The sequence below is a fragment of the Pongo abelii genome, chromosome 3 (assembly GCF_028885655.2).
Source record: "Pongo abelii isolate AG06213 chromosome 3, NHGRI_mPonAbe1-v2.0_pri, whole genome shotgun sequence".
Lineage (NCBI taxonomy): Eukaryota > Metazoa > Chordata > Mammalia > Primates > Hominidae > Pongo > Pongo abelii.
Genome location: NC_071988.2, coordinates 207,411,680 through 207,429,111, shown reverse-complemented (window position 1 = coordinate 207,429,111; position 17,432 = coordinate 207,411,680). Strand labels below are relative to the sequence as shown.

General features: G+C 43.4%; 1 protein-coding gene across 1 annotated transcript; it reads right to left on the bottom strand.

Moving 5' to 3' along the window:
- Window positions 1–317: 317 nt before the first annotated feature.
- SLC25A4 (solute carrier family 25 member 4) lies at window positions 318–5,473 on the bottom strand. Its single transcript, XM_024245889.3, has 4 exons — window positions 5,201–5,473; window positions 2,749–3,235; window positions 2,099–2,239; window positions 318–774 (listed from the first exon to the last, which is right to left on the bottom strand). Exons 1-4 carry the CDS (start codon window positions 5,309–5,311, stop codon window positions 617–619), a joined length of 897 nt encoding a protein of 298 aa, XP_024101657.1. The 5' UTR covers window positions 5,312–5,473; the 3' UTR covers window positions 318–616.
- Between the last annotated feature and the right edge of the window lie 11,959 nt (window positions 5,474–17,432).

The following is a 17,432-nucleotide window of genomic DNA, read 5'->3' as shown; positions in this document are numbered from 1 at the left end:
ATTGTGATTTAAAACTTTTAGCAGAATCTCAGAATTTCTAAAGACTGCAGGAAAGTGCCTAAGACAAGGCAGGATTATGAAAGCCATTATCATTTTCTAGCCTACAGTAACACTGGATAAGATAGAATATGACCTGCCTAAGTTTGAAAACCGGAATTTAAGCATTGTACGTTCTCATATAATACATACTCAATATAACATCTGGCATTTAGAAGCTTGGCCACTGACTGATACATGAATCATACTAGAAAATATGCATTTTTGATCTTTTAAAAATGCATTTTACAGTTAATAAGAGTTCAATAAAATAGAAAGCGTGCATTAAGTGGTCTTTATTGATGTTTCACATTCAGTTATTATCAATTCTTCAGTTAATTGTACGAGTATGATAAATTATTTTCTATTTGCTGTGGGAATTTAAATGTAAAAGAAATACAAAATACATGTGTGGTTTAATGAACACTCAATGAAGCATCTTTTCTGAGGTATTCCTTTCAGTCTGGTTTATCCCAGATCTTTTTACTTCCCCTAGGAATAGTCTATTAAACCACACAATGGATCTGTGAACTTGTGGATCAAGTTCACTGTAAATCTGTGAACTTGTGTTTTAATTACATTAGACATATTTTTTGATCTCATCATACAACACCAATACAAAAGCACCGCCCATGCCTCTCAGCACATTGGACCAGGCACCTTTGAAGAAGGCCTTGGCTCCTTCATCTTTTGCAATCTTCCTCCAGCAGTCAACTGTCCCCGTGTACATAATATCGGCTGTGGAAACAAATGCTGGTGAGGGCTCCGTAATGCTGGAGGAAAGAGACTTTTCCTCTGAAACATATCTGTACACACTGTTACCAGTTTTATAAAATCAGGGTCATCTGGGCATGGAGTCCCAGCTCCATGCAACATTCCACTGGACATCTCCTTCCTTGCTTAACTGGCAGGCTGGGTCTCCTGTCATTCCTACTCCATTAGCTCAAGGTCAGTGAAGAACTGGGGCAATTAACCAAGGAATTCATAGACTGCCCAACTGCGAAACAAGAAGGGCGCAGTGGAGCAGGAGTATTATGCTATGCGGTTACCTTTTTTTATGGAGGACCAAACTGAGGCCTAGCCTCAGACGACCCAGCACAAGTTATGCAGTTAAAATAAAAGGCTGTAACCATTAGTTGAAACATACGCAACTGCTAACATTGGACTGTTTTTGACTTTTAAAGTGGCAATTTCATATGGTTCAACCTATAGAAGCCAAAACTTTTTCTTTTTTTGTTTTTTGTTTGTTTTTGTTTATCTTTTATTTATTTATTTATTTTTTATTATTATTATACTTTAAGTTTTAGGGTACATGTGCACAATGTGCAGGTTAGTTACATATGTATACATGTGCCATGCTGGTGTGCTGCACCCATTAACTCATCATTTAGCATTAGGTATATCTCCTAATGCTATCCCTCCCCCCTCCCCCCACCCCGCAACAGTCCCCAGAGTGTGATGTTCCCCTTCCTGTCTCCATGTGTTCTCATTGTTCAATTCCCATCTATGAGTGAGAACATGCGGTGTTTGGTTTTTTGTCCTTGTGATAGTTTACTGAGAATGATGATTTCCAATTTCATCCATGTCCCTACAAAGGACATGAACTCATCATTTTTTATGGAAGCCAAAACTTTTTCTGGCACAACAGATTGCTTCAGGCCATCTCTACCCAGCTAAACACCCCATCCCACTAACATCTGTAACTAGGAGGGAAGCAAGAGGTCTTTGAAAGAAGTAGCTGACTACTTCTTTTCCCTAGCTTTTGCACCCAGGCTCTAAAGGAAGAGGGCCTAGGGTCTCTATAATGCTAGATGCCTAGTTAAATTCACATCTAAATATCTTACTATTCATGTTCTTATCATCTCTTTAATAAAATGGAAAATACTTTTCCCTAATAGGATAGTTGAGAATGTTAGGGAGAATTAATACAATCTTTTTTCCCTAAGTTCTTATCAAATAATTTTGAAAATTAATTGCCAGTAAGGAAGATTGAAAGGAGCTCTGTAAAACATTCTCCTCGGGCAAAAACAAGCAAGTTTAGATGAGCAGAGCACAAGCTTACCCCCTTTCCGGCCGGACTGCATCATCATCCTACGACGAACAGTGTCAAAGGGGTAGGACACCAGCCCTGCGACTGCCGTCACACTCTGGGCAATCATCCAGCTCACAAAAATGTGCACGTTCTTGGGGTCAGGCAGCATCCCTGTGGACAGAGCCAAGAAGCCGAATGGCTATGAAGTGACTGTTCTCAGCAGAAAGCAGGTAGAGGGAGAGAGGCCACCGCACCTCCAGCTCCACACTCTGACCTTGCGGGGAACCTGCCCCTGTGCAGGTGCTTCACATATGACCAGGCAGACAGCAAAGGTGGCTGCTGCCCTCTCCAGACCCCGGAAGGCCAGTGCTCAGCTTGTATGCAGGGCATTGGAAGTGGCTTCAAGTTAAACTCAGTAACTGCTATGGCTGTGTCTAGAGGGAGACAGGCTCCCCCTTCCTCCTCTCTGAATAACTAAAGGCCAGAGTTTATTTCAGTAGAGGACACAAAGAATGCTTTAGCTGTTAATTTATGCACACCACCTCCTCATTCAGAAGCCTCAATTATCCCAGAGACTAGAAAAAAACAAGATCAATAAATATCCAATCCTTTGTGAGTTACAGATCCTGCAGGATCCTCTTTTCACACCACCCTCCTTCTCCCCGATACCCCTCTCTCACCCTTGGCAGTATCATAGACTCCGAAGTAGGCAGCTCTATAGATAATGATGCCTTGGACAGAGACGTTGAAACCCTGGTAGAGCCCCCTCAGGCCATCAGACTTGAAGATCTTGATGATACAGTCACCCAGACCATGGAACTCACGCTGGGCGGCGCCCTTGCCCACGTCGGCAGCCAACCTGGTCCTAGCAAAGTCCAGCGGGTAGACAAAGCAAAGGGAGGTGGCCCCAGCGGCCCCACCGGACGCCAGGTTACCAGCAAAGTAGCGCCAGAACTGCTTATGCCGATCCACACCCCCTAAGAAGAGCTGCTTGTACTTGTCCTTGAAGGCGAAGTTGAGAGCTTGGGTGGGGAAGTAACGGATCACGTTGGCCAGGTTACCCCTCCAGAAGGAGAGGAAGCCCTGCTCCTTAGGGATTCTCACCACACAATCAATGATCCCTTTGTACTGCTTCTCAGCACTGATCTGTTTGCTGGCATGCTGGACCTGGTGGAGCGGAGGGTGGGTGACAGAGGACAGGCAGGGCAGAGAGAAGGGAAGAGGACAGGAGAAAAAAGAAGGTTTGCACTTCCTAGTTTTTTTTTTTTCATTTTTTAAAAATTATTATTATACTTTAAGTTTTAGGATACATGTGCACAACGTGCAGGTTAGTTACATATGTATACATGTGCCATGTTGGTGTGCTGCACCCATTAACTCGTCATTTAGCATTAGGTATATCTCCTAATGCTATCCCTCCCCCCTCCCCCTACCCCACAACAGTCCCCAGAGTGTGATGTTCCCCTTCCTGTCTCCATGTGTTCTCATTGTTCAGTTCCCATCTATGAGTGAGAACATGCGGTGTTTGGTTTTTTGTCCTTGTGATAGTTTACTGAGAATGATGATTTCCAGTTTCATCCATGTCCCTACAAAGGACATGAACTCATCCTTTTTTATGGCTGCATAGTATTCCATGGTGTATATGTGCCACATTTTCTTAATCCAGTCTATCATTGTTGGACATTTGGGTTGGTTCCAAGTCTTTGCTATTGTGAATAGTGCCGCAATAAACATACGTGTGCATGTGTCTTTATAGCAGCATGATGTATAGTCCTTTGGGTATATACCCAGTAATGGGATGGCTGGGTCAAATGGTATTTCTAGTTCTAGATCCCTGAGGAATCGCCACACTGACTTCCACAATGGTTGAACTAGTTTACAGTTCCACCAACAGTGTAAAAGTGTTCCTATTTCTCCACATCCTCTCCAGCACCTGTTGTTACCTGACTTTTTAATGACTGCCATTCTAGAAAAAAAGGATGAGGAAATCAAATGGATACTGAGGACGTGTAAATGGATACTGTTATCCATGGTAGTTACTGGATAACAACCCAAAATAATCCAATGTTGCTTCAATTATTAGGGTATTTGAGGGAAAAGGTGTTGCCCCAAATAAACTGAAAAGGTGATTGAATTGTATAAAGCTAGCCATTTATTTATTTCACTTTCCCTAGGTTTGAGAACTGTATGAGGGGCTTACTGGGGGACAGAAATGAGTAACACTCCCTGCTTCAAAGGGCTTTGGATTTAACAGACATGATGGCCAAAAAATGACAATTTCTCAGTGTCACTCTGATCACCCTGGAGATGAGGATCTCTACTAGATGCTCTACTAGAGGAAGGAGAATAAATCCACTAAACATTAGGGCTCCAAAGTTTTCAAGCAGATAATCCAAGTAATCAATTATTGAGGGTTTGCTGCCGTTGTGAGCAATTTGTGGAGGTTCTGTTGTTAGCAATTTTGACTCCCAAATTGGGCTCTTCCTCCTTGAGGGGCCCTGACCTTTTGGGCAGGTGGAGGAAAATACGAGAGGATGATAAACCATTCAGCGACCAGGTAGGGGAGGAAAAGATTTGGAGACAGGATGATCTGAGTTTATTCCGAAAATTGTTTCTTAATATTTCAAAACCTCAGCTTCATCTGTAAAATGGAGAAGAATAACTCTCTCACGGAGGTTACATAAAGATGAAGGCGTCAGCCTACATACAGCGTTGTGCATGAGATACGATAAGGGAATTCTTGGGTGATGATTATTTTGATGCTTTTATTGTAAAGGTGCGTGCGCATTAGACGGTGCCAAAAATACTGGCAATCACTAGGTGCCTCCGGGCCTGAGTGCACGCCCGTGCTGTCACGGGCGCAGGATCTGGCACACGTAAACCGGCTCCGGGTGGGTTTCCATATATAGACACCCGAACGCAGGACGCCACCCGACACCAGGAATCTGCGACTGACGCTGGACCTGTCTCTACGCAGAGGGCACCTTCTTCCCCCGCGGGCGGGCGGGCGCCCGGGCCTGTGGCCTGGCGCAGATTTTCCGCGGCGCCCCGCGCCCTGCAGCTCGCGCCGCATCGCGCGCCCCGCCCGGCCCGCCGCGCCCGCGCCAGCCCCTTGCACCGCGCAGTCCTCACCTGCAGCAGCAGTTTGACCCTCTCGATGGGGGCGACCGCGGTCTTGGAGACGGCAGCGGCGACGCCCCCGGCCAGGAAGTCCTTTAGGAAGCTCCAAGCGTGATCACCCATGGTGACAGCTCGACGCTCTCAGCCCGCAGGCAGCCCGCTCGCGCTCTCGCCCACGCCCGGCCTGGCACCGCCGCGCAGTCCCCGACACTGCGCGACGCTAGGGGGCCGCCGCCTCGCCAGCAGTCCCCCTTATATCCCCGCCGGGCTCTCGCGAGAGGAGGCGGGTCGCGGCCGGCGCTCGCGCCGCGCATTGGTTGGGCAGGTGCGGGGCGCCCCCTCCTCCCAGCTGCAGAGGGCATCGGGGGCGAAGGCGCTTCCGGGAGCGGGGCTGGGCCGGGGGCTGTCCCTGCAACTTGGGACGTTTAAAGGGCACATTCATGTTATCTGTCCCGCCGAGCCCAGGGAACACCGTGTCACCGCGGCATGTGGGCCGCGTATTTATAGCACAGGCAGCCTTAGGCCGGGGCGAAGGCGGGGCAGGCACCGGGCCGCTGCGGCCGGTGGAGAGTTCTTGACCCTCCGGCCTGCACGGGCCGCGCTCAGGCCCAGGGATTTCGAGCCCAGGGATTTCCTTCTTGCATCTGAAGGCGCCCCCACCAGAGCTCACTGCCTGGATATGGGCCTCTTTAGAGCCGTGCGCTCCCTGGAATAAATGGCAATCCTCTCGAATAGATACTAAGGTCACCTGATGCTGTGATTGCCTCATAGACTCTGACAACCTGCTGCCTCTCATTTCTTTTCATTCAATCGTTCGTTCATTCATTCATTCTGCTGTTACATATTGATGTGTCTGGCACTCAGTGCCCACAGGAAAGACCTGGTGCATGGGGCCACTAGGTGAATTCATACTTGTTTTGCAAAACTCTGTGACTCTAAAACATAGGACACTTCTTTTGTAAGCCCCTAAAGTGTTCAATGTACCACTCTGCTCTCAGCGGAATTTCAGCACGTATCAGGGCAGAATGTTCTGTCAGCCGGTGCCTTCTTGAGGGTCAGTGCTGTCAGCCTTCCAGAGAAGATCCAGTCCTTGGCTTTATTTGCCTCTTTTTAATGGCATCTGGGGTTGAGGAAATGCTATTTAATCCCAGGAAATTGACTGCAATTAATTTCTTAAAATACATAAATCTGAGCTTTAATTTTCCTTAGCTTGTTTTTTAGGCAGTTCGTGTAACCATACAGGTTTTCAAATACAACTGTTCTTTCCCCTGACTGCAATTAGTTTTTAACTTTAAACTCTTTACTCAATTATCTTCCCATGTTTGCTAATTTTCATTTGTACCTTTAACAAAGTTTATTCATTGTTTTTATAAGCTTTTTTTTTTTTTTAATGTTTGCTGACATCATGTTAGAGGTTTATGGAGCTGCAGCTGTGTGTCACCCTGGGCCTGGAGACTTTGATATAGCAGAAGTCACTAAGGTTCAAGGGCCACAGAGGGCATGCGTTTATCTAAGAGTGGGGCAGGCTAGAGTTCCGAAATCCAGGTAAGCAGAATGAAAGCTAGAAACTAGTGCAAAGTTGCCAGAGGTCAGAGCAGACAGAAGTCAAGAACTCGGAAGAGACAAACAGATAAACCATGTATGTGTTCATTCAACAGACTCTTGTTGAGTATTTACTGTGTACCAAGAACTAAGTATAGCCCTGTGGATTGAGTATAAGTAGACATGGCCTGTCTCCAAAGACTTTACAGTTCAGTGTATTCGTCACTTGCTCCACTTTATCAAAACTTCACTTACCGATTTCCATGGATCAGCATAATCCACACAGTAAACGTTTTTAATTATACTAGCATACTGTATCCCATCCTGTAATATAGAGCAGTTGCTTTTAAACCTCCATTTTCCTTTTAATTGTGCATTAGAATTGTGTCTTATTTTTATGATGAAAAATAGGCCGGGTGAGGTGGCTCATGCCTGTAATCCCAGCATTTTGGGAGGCTGAGGCTGGCAGATTACCTAGGTCAGGAGTTCGAGACCAGCCTGGCCAACATGGCAAAACCCCATCTCTACTAAAAATACAAAAATTAGCCAGGCGTGAGATGGCTCGTGCCTGGAATCCCAGCAGCTCAGGGCGCTGAGGCATGAGACCCTCGAGAGGCAGAGGTCATGGTGATCTGAGATCACTCCACTGCACTTCAGACTGGGCGACAGAGAAAGACTCTGACTCAAAAAAAAAAAAAAAGAAAGAAAAGAAAACTAACACTGCTATATTGAAACTTACACAAACTTCATTTTCTCCTCTAAGTTTTTTCTTCTCATATATTTCCCAAATGGAATGGATAGATTTAAAATTTTTAAAGTTTTGTAGCTTTTGCTACATATTGACAAATTGCTTCAGAAATACCAACCCACCAGTTATATAGATGGGCTTTCTCTCACACTCTCCTCCAACACTGGCTTTAAAAAAATAGAGAGTTAGTTATTTGTGAGTTATTTATGAGTTTTAGTTTGTATTTACTTAATTACTATGAAGCTGTATATATTCCATATGATTCAGTTTAATTTGACAGTTTGACAAGGTTTCCCTTTTGTATAAACTTTTAATCTTCCTTGACTACTGCTGGAGTGAAAGCAGAGTATTTATATTAACAACAATTCTTTATATATTTGGGGCAATAAATATGTGTTGAATGTTTTTCATTTTGTTGTTTTCCTTTTGATATTTATTATATCATTCTATTAGTGTTATGAACAGATCTATAGTATGATGATGATCTGCTTCATGTTCTGATGTAAATGTATCTCTTTTATAGATATAGCAGTCTATTTACTCTAGTACATATATCAGTTTTTTTCTTCTACTTTGAGTAGCTATTTTTAAAATGTCTAACACTACGTTTTATATTGTATGGAGGTATGGGTCTAATTTCACTTTTCTCCATATCATGCTTGGGTATCCCAATACTAATTCTTAAGTAGATATTTTCTTCTCTCCATTATTTGTCTTATATTACTAAGTCTAGTTTGTTATATATTAAGTTCTCATAATAGCTTTAATTTATGAAATATCCACACTATGACATATTTATTTGATCTTCATTTTTAAAAAATAGGCTGATATATGATTCTACAATCACTTAAAAAATACAGTTTTATCTGCTTATATGTCTGGATTTATTTTTACTATCAAGTTGTTCAATTGTTTAAACATCACCGGAAGATTTTAAATAGATATTTAAATTAAATTAAATATTAATTAATATATGAATTCAGGAAGTATCATCTTTGTTACACTTAATTTTACCAATCAGAGTTTTTGATATTTTCTAAGTGGGAGATATATTTCTCCTTGGCTACTCTCCAGTTATCCTGTTCTATAGAAGGAGTCATAGCTGGAATCCTTGACAAGAGGTTTTTCATGGAAACTCATACACTGTCCTCTGCTTCCATGGACTTTCTCAGAAAAGAGAGGCCTCAGATGCCCTCGGGAGCATGAGCTGCCTGTGGTCACAAGATCCTGGTATCACTTACACAGGCAGGGGAGAGAATGGCGCTCGGCAGAACATGTGTCCACCCGCCCAACCCAGTACTTAGTGGCTTTCTTCCAGCAGGAGAATGGACAAGGCATCTAGGAGATGAGAAGAAACTCTGCTTTCAATCGTGGATGGGATCTTGGATGCTGGTGGGAACAGGGCCACGTAGAAATGAGAGCAGGGTGGAAAGTTAGCCTTTTGGAATTTTAGTGGAAGCTCTTATAGACTTAGTCTCTTACCAGACTGGGAATAGAGAATGGAAGTTGCTAAAGAGTAAGAGTCACAAGAAATAAAGAAAAACAATAAAGGATGTGCTAATGGTGGTGATAACATAATGCCTGAGTGCAGGTGTACATTTAAAGTATTAGGAATTAGAACACACTACTACTATTTGTTCACATGGTAAATTTCAGCATTAAGCAAAGAGGATCAAGATATTTATATATTTATTTGTTTATTTATTTTAGAGACAGCATCTTGCTTTGTCACCCTGGATGGAGCACAGTGGCACAATCACAGATCACTGAAACGATGCACTCCTAGGCACAAGGGATCCTCCTGCTTCAGCCTCCTGAGTAGCTGAGTCTACAGGCACATACCATCACGCCTGGATATATATATTTTTTAATTTGTAGGTTTTGCTGTGGTCTCCTGGTTTTGCTATGTTGCCCAGGCTATGTGGAGAAGCTTACATGCCAGGAACAGACATAGTTGTGGTGCCTACAGGCAATTCCAATGCAGCCTGGCAAGGACAAGGACCCAAGGGGGGTTCTGGTTGTACTTCCAGCAGAGTGACTTTCAGTGTGTTGCCTCCACCAGAACTTGTACTTTTTACGTTTTACAAATATTCATGAAACAAAAAGTTTTGTTAGAAGGATTTGGCGCCTCATTATTTAAAGGAGGTGATTTGAGGGGGTAGAGGAGCCCTTGAGTCATAGAAAAGACAGAGGGACTTCTCCTAAAAGGCACTCTGCTTTGGGGGAAACTGATTAAGGTTGGCCTCTTGCTTGCTGGAGGCAGGGAGGCCTGGGGGACCCTGTAGCTCACCCTAATAAACACAGGCAGACCCTGTGCACTTCCCAAAGACAGATTCAGAACTTTCTTTTCCCACTTCCAATCTTAGCACCTCTCCTTACTTTGTTGAAGAGTCCAACAAGCATACTGAGTATCATACAACACAATGAAGCTAATGTTTATGCTTGTGTAATAATGCCTTCTGACCATAACCACACACCTTCCAGGCTGGCATCTTCCAGTTTTGCCCACAGGCAACCTCTGTGAATAAAACCGTTACTCACCTGGAGCTGACTGGGTCCATTTTATAAACACATTTTGAACTAGTGTTTTGTGTTTCACATATCCTATCAATCATTTTTAAAAACACATGCTTTATTTCTATTATTATTAAAATCAGTAGGCAACAAATGTTATCAGAGACTATTTTTTATCATCTGTACTACTGAAGAACAATATTTTGCTATTTTAATGAATGAGGGTTTTTTCCATATGCGTTCTTTTACCTCATGACATTTTCCTCATAGTCGGCTAGACATTCTTTGTCACTGCCACAGGAAAAAGAAAACATTCAGGAAGCAGAGGAAATAAGAGTCTATTCTCGGCATTAGAATTTCCAAAGGAAGAGAAAAAACTCAAGTCCAGTGGACTTCGTAGAATACTTGAGGGAAAACAAAAAGCTTTCTGCACACAGCCGGTCACAGTGGCTCATGCTTGTAATCCCAGCACTTTGGGAGGCTGAGGCGGGCAGATCACCTGAGGTCAGGAGTTCGAGACCAGCCTGACCAACAGGGAGAAACCCCATCTCTACTAAAAATACAAAATTAGCGGGGTGTGGTGGCGGATGCCTGTAATCCCAGCTACTCGGGAGGCTGAGGCAGGAGAATCACTTGAACCCGGGAGGCGGAGGTTGTGGTGAGCGGGGACCGCCCACTGCACTCCAGCCTGGGCAACAAGAGCAAAACTCCATCTCCATAAAAACAAAAAACAAAAAACTTCCTGCTCAGCTACTCTTCCAAAGATTACATGAAGTTTTCCCAAACCTGGAGAGAAAGGAAGAAAGTTAGAGAGAAAGCAAAGAATGAGAGGCTCGTGTGGATCCCTGGGAAGGAGGGGCCTGTATTCTGCGCAGCCCAGGGAGGCACAGACGCAGGGCAAGAAATGGCCGGGCGGCGTTTCAGCACACAGGTCAGAGGCAGCCTTGCAGGGTTGATCCAAGTGCAATAAGGGAGACGGAGAACAAATCCCTGGTACCTGAGGGATTTGCTTGTGTCCATAGGCCACAAAATGAAGGCAGCCTGCTGGAGTGAAGGTCCCTAGAGAGCCCCGTTCAGTTTCTCCTGCTCTCGTGTCTCCACTGCGGTGCAGGAGCAGCGGAATAACGTTTCCTTTTCAAGGCCACCACAGTTAGCTGACAGCAAGCCAGCCCTGAAGCCTCAGGGCTGGAAGTAAGGAAAGTGTGACCTTGATAGAACACCCTTGATGGAGCACAGACTGAAGACCAGAAGCGAATGCGGGCCAGGCTGCCGGTGCCAGCACGGCCAGATAAAGATCCGGACCACGCGCCCCTCTCCTCGCCTTCTTAGTCATCCATGGGACAGCAGTGGAGAGAAACGGGGACCCGGATTATTTCCACCGCTTGACAGAATGGAGTCTGAATAGAAATTAAGTTGCCTTGCCCAGCTAAGCTTGCGGACCAATATTTGTACTTACTGCATTCTTTTCTTATTTTCGAAAAACAATATAACTGAAGACATCAGAATTTTGGAAACTCATTACTGTTCCTTGCTAGAGCAAGCACATTTCTTTAAGAAAGAGACTGAGATTTAACTGGGGGGGTGTGTGTGTGTGTGCGCGCGCGTGCATTTGGGGGGTGCACTTCAGGGTGGTTTTCTCTATAAATCTTTGTGAAATTGGCTTATGAAGCCGGGCGCGGTGGCTCACACCTGTAATCTCAGCACTTTGGAAGGCTGAGGTGGGCGGATTGCCTGAGCTCAGGAGTTGGAGACCAGCTTGGGCAACGTGGCAAAACCCCATCTCCAAAAACAAAAATACAAAAATTATCCGGGCATGGTAGTGCGCCTGTAGTCCCAGCTACTTGGGCTACTTGGGCTACTTGTGGGGGCTGAGGCGGGAGAATCACTTGAGCCCAGGAGATGGAGGCTGCAGTGAGCCGTGTTCACGCCACTGTACTCCTGCGTGACAGATGGAGACCCCATCTCTCAAAAAAAAAAAAAAAAAGCTTATGAATTGTGAATTTATATTAAATAGCTAAACTAAGTACAGCAACTGACTCCTTTAATGTATAAACTTTAGGCCTTCAACACAACACACTGGTCTTTCAGTAACCACTTGTTGAATGAATAGGAAAATAATGCACTTTAATTTCTAGGTCAGTGGTTCTCAGATTTCTCCAATGAGGGAGCACCTGGAACCCGCCATCATTTTTGTGCAGCACTATGAATGTAGGTATATGGAATTTCATCATATAAATGAAGAGTAGTTATACTAGCAGAAATGTGATCTTCTGTTATGTGTCTGCCTGCCATATAAAACAATGGTCATTTTAATGGTGGATTTATCCATTTCTCCCTTGAGGTCTGTTGAATTTTCCTTTATACATTTCAAGCCTTTTGTTTTTAAAGGCATACAAGGGCCAGGCGCCATAAGCCTGTAATCTCAGCACTTTGGGAGGCGGAAGCAGGTGGATCCCTTGAGGTCAGGAGTTTGAGACCAGCCTGGCCAATATGGTGAAACCCCATCTCTACCAAAAATACAAAAATTAGCCAGGCATGGTGGCAGGCACCCTTAAATCCCAGCTACTCCGGAGGCTGAGTCAGGAGAATTGCTTGAACCCAGGAGGCGGAGGTTGCAGTGAGCCAAGATCCTGTCACTGCACTCCAGCCTGGGTGACAAAGTGAGACCCTGTCTCAAAATAAATAAATAAATAGGCCGGGCACATTGGCTCATTCCTGTAATCCCAGCACTTTGGGAGGCCAAGGTGGGCAGATCACTTGAGGTCAGGGGTTCGAGACCAGCCTGGCCAACATGGTAAAACCTCGTCTCTACTAAAAATACAAAAATCAGCTGGGTGTGGTGGTGCATGCCTGTAGTCCCAACTACCAGGGAGGCTGAGGCAGGAGAATTGCCTGCATCTGGGATGTGGAGGTTGCAGTGAGCCAAGACAGCACCACTGCACTCCCACCTGGGCTACAGAGTGAGATTCCATCTCAAATTAATTAATTAATTAATTAAAAATAAAAGCATACAATATTTGAATTGTTATATCTTGTTGGTGAATTTAACTTTTTATCATTAAGTTGTGGCCCTCTTTATCTGTAGTAATACCTTTTGCCTTAAAGTCTTCCCCCGCCCACACACAAATTAATAGAGCTATTTGTTTTCCTTTGGTTTGTATTTGCCTAGTTCATATTTTTCTAACCCTTTACTTTCAACCATTCTGTATAAGTATATCCCCTGTAAACCTCTATGTTTTCCTTTCCTTTTTTTTTTTTAGATGGAGTCTCGCTCTGTCGCCCAGGCTGGAGTACAGTGCTGTGACCTCGGCTCACTTCAACCTCTTCCTCCTAGGTTCAAGCAATTCTCCTGCCTCAGCCTCAGCCTCCTGAGTGGCTGGGATTACAGGCACCCGCGACCACACCTGGCTAATTTTTGTAGTTTTAGTAGAGACGGGGTTTCACCATGATGGCCAGGCTGGTCTTGAACCCCTGACCTCAGGTGATCTGCCCGCCTCAGCCTCCCAAAGTGCTGGGATTACAGGAATGTGTCACGTGCTCAGAAAAATTCTCATTATTTTAACTATAGAGTTTGGATCCATTTTCATTTATTATTACCACTGATATTGTTTAATTTTTATTTTGAAATAATTATAGAGTCAAAAGAAGTTGCAAAGGAATGACTGCCCATATTTTAAAATTTTATTTCTGCCACTTTATTTTACACTTTTTATTTGTCCTCCTTCTACAGTCCTTGAAATTCATCATTTCCATTGCTTATTTACCATAACTATGCCAACTACTACATGTGTTTCTGAATTACATGTTAAAGGGCTAATGACACCACAATTGTTATTAATTATTTTAGGTGGCTACTATTTTTCCAGGTTCCAAGGAGGCCAAGTTTCCCCCTCTTGGCTTATTTAGACACTGAGTGTCTCTCAGGACTGTGATACCAGTTTATACACAGTTGCAGACAACACTGAAGTCAAATTAATAGTTCAATGTGCATAGCTTGCCGTGGAGAAGCTCAGCTCTGGAAGAAATGCTTGCATTTCATAACATTATTCAATGTGGCCACTAGAGGGAGGTCACACATAGCTATTCTCAGAATAGTATTCAAAGTTTCTAATTTTTATCAAAGATCTGTCAATAGCACGCAAAATTAAGGGAAAAAACCCAAACCCTTTCTACTTTTAAGAAGACATATAGTGCAGTCTTAAAATAATAGGTAAAATAATTAAGTCAAAGCAGAGATTTTCAAATGGGGAAAATGAAGCAAGACCCAAGTATATGCTGCTGCAAGAAATGCACTTGAACTATGAAGACACACATAGGTCAAAAGTAAAAAGATAGGCTGGGTGGGGTGGCTCATGCCTGTAATCCCAGCCCTTTAAGAGGCCAAGACAGGAGGATTGCTTGGGGCCAGGGGATGGACAGCAGCCTGGGCAACACAGTGAGTCCCCCTGCCTCTACACACACACACAAAAAGGAATGAACTCTTTTTGGGGAGGGGGGTGTTTCTTTTAAAAATTGTGGTAAAATACACATAATATTAAACTGACCTTTTTTTTTTTTTTCAATTTTTTTTTGAGACAGGGACTTGCTGTTGCCCAGGCTGGAGTACAGTGGTGTGATCACAGCTCACTGCAGCCTCAACCTACTGGGCTCAAGCAATCCTCCACCTCAGCCTCTCCGGTAGCTGGGACGACACGCATGCTCCACTATACCTGGCTAATTTTTATTCATTTATATTTTTTGTAGAGATGGGGTCTCGCTATGTTGCCTTGGCTGGTTTTGAACTCTTGGGCTCAACAATCTTCCCGCCTTGGCCTCTCAAAATGCTGGGATTACAGGCATGAGCAACCATGTCTGGCTGAAATTGACCATTTCAACTTTTTTTTTTTTTTTTTTGAGAAGGAGTCTCACTCTGTCGCCCAGGTTGGAGTGCAGTGGCATGATCTCGGCTCACTGCAACCTCCACCTCCCAGGTTCAAGCAATTCTCCAGCCTCAGCCTCCCAAGTAGCTGGGATTATAGGTGTGTGCCATCATGCCTGGCTAATTTTTATATTTTCAGTAGAGACAGGGTTTTACTATGTTGGCCAGGCTGATCTCGAATTCCTGACCTCAAGTGATCTGCCCACCTCGGCCTCCCGAAGTGCTGGGATTATAGGCATGAGCCACCGCACCTGGCCCCATTTTAACAATTTTTAAGTGTACATTACAGCAGTGTTAAGTACATTCACATTGTTGTACAATCCTCAGAACTCTTTTTATCTTGCAAAATTGAAACTCTGTACCCATTAAATAATCCCTTATTCCCCTATCCCTCCACCCCTGACAAGCACCATTCCATTTTCCGTCTCCATGAATTTGACATCTCTAGGTATCTCATATAAGAGGATATGCAGTATGTAATTTTGGGGCCTGGCATATTTCACTTAGCCTAATGTCCTTAAGGTTCATTCTATATGTTGCAGCATATGTTGGAATTTCCTTCTCTTTTAAGGTTGAATGTACTATCTTATGTATGTACCGCATTCTGTTTATTCATACATCCATCAATGGACACTGTGTTGCTTCTACCTTTTGGCTGTTGTGAATAATCCTGCCTATGCATGTGGGTGACAAATCTCTCTCTGAGATTTTTTTTTTGAGACAGAGTCTCGCTCTTTCGCCCAGGCCGGACTGCAGTGGCGCTATCTCGGCTCGGTGTAAGCTCCGCCTGCTGGGTTCACGCCATTCTCCTGCCTCAGCCTCCCTAGTAGCTGGGACTACAGGTGCCCACCACCACGCCCGGCCAATTTTTTGTATTTTTAGTAGAGACAGAGTTTCACCGTGTTAGCCAGGATGGTCTCGATCTCCTGACCTCGTGATCTGCCCGCCTCGGCCCCCCAAACTGCTGGGATTATAGGCGTGAGCCACCGTGCCTGGCCTAATTTTTAAAATATTTTTAGTAGAGACGGGGTTTCACAGTGTTAGCCAGGGTAGTCTCGATCTCCTGATCTTGTGATCCGCCCGCTTCGGACTCCCAAAGTGCTGGGATTACAGGCGTCAGCCACCGCGCCCGGCCGAGATCTTGCTTTCAATTCTTTTGGTTATATACCCAGAAGTGGAATTACTGGATCATATAATTCTATGTTCAATTTTGGAGAAACCCCCATACTGTGTTCCATAGTGGCTGTACCATTACACATTCACCAACAGCACATAAGGATTCCAATTTCTCCACATCTTTACCAACCCATTATTTTCTATTTTTTGATAGTAGCAATCCTAATGGGTGTCAAATGGTAGTTAAATTAGTACTACCTTGTCTAATGTAAAAATTATTTCTAATTGGGATTGCATTAAATTACAAGACTAATTTAAGGAGCATTTGTATTTTTATAATATTCAATGTTTCTTTCCAAAAAAAAAAAAAACAGATGTCCTTGTTGCTTTTATTCAGAGATGTTTTCTTTTATGGTGCTATTTTAAATAGTATATCTTCTTCTATTATATTTCTCCAAAGGAGTTGTTTGTATACAGAAAGACTTTTTTTTAATACTTGAATTGAGTCATCTTAAAGAAGTCTGACATTATTGTTGCAACAGTTTTTCAATTGATTCCTTTGAGTTTTCCAGTTCAGAAATCAAATCACCTGTAAATAATGACCATTTTTACTTCTTTATAATTTGTGTTCCTTGGTTTTTTCTTTTGTGTAATTGCATCAGCCAATATCCCCAGAATAATTTTAAATAATAGTGGAGATACTGATAGCCTATATTTGTCCTCACTTTAGTTGTAATATTTTTAGTGTTTCCTCATTAAATATGATATTAGTTTTTAGCTATACATTGTTTCTTTGTGTGGCCATACCTTTAAAACTATTGATTTTATTCTCTTTTCTTAACCTTTTTTTAAATTGAGAATGGATTTTACACAATTTTTTAAAAAAATTATAAAATTAACCATAAAAAATTGACGAATTGGACTTCATTGAATTTTTATTTATCAAGTACACTCTACATCAGTTTGCTGGGACCATTATAACAGAACACCATAGAGTGGGAGACTTAAACACCACATTTATTTTCTCACAGTTCTGGAAGCTAGAAGTCCAAGATCAAAATGTTGGCAGATTTGGTTTCCCCTGAGGCCTCTCTGCTTAACTTGCGGATGGCTGCCTTCGCTCTGTTTTCATGGTCTGCCTTCCCTGCCTGTCTGGGTTCTAATCTCTTCTTATAAGGGCCCCAATCATATTAGGGCCCACTCCAACAACCCATTTTAACTTAATTGCCTCCAAAGATAGTCACTTTCTGAGATACTGGGGATTTGGGCTTCAATAGACGGATTTTAAGGGGACACAATTCAGTTCATAATACACCATTCAGAGTGAAAAGGCAAACTACTGCAAACCAAAAATAAAATTTAACTACCCCTCCTCCTCCAACCTTGGGGGCCTTCCTCTTTGGCCA

Coding starts and splice junctions, on each gene's coding strand:
- SLC25A4 (XM_024245889.3), bottom strand. CDS start 5,311: ATGGGTGATCACGCTTGGAGCTTCCTAAAGGACTTCCTGGCCGGGGGC. Junction 3,236..5,200: donor GGGTCAAACTGCTGCTGCAG/GTGAGGACTGCG, acceptor CCGCTCCACCAG/GTCCAGCATGCCAGCAAACA. Junction 2,240..2,748: donor AGTCTATGATACTGCCAAGG/GTGAGAGAGGGG, acceptor CTCTGTCCACAG/GGATGCTGCCTGACCCCAAG.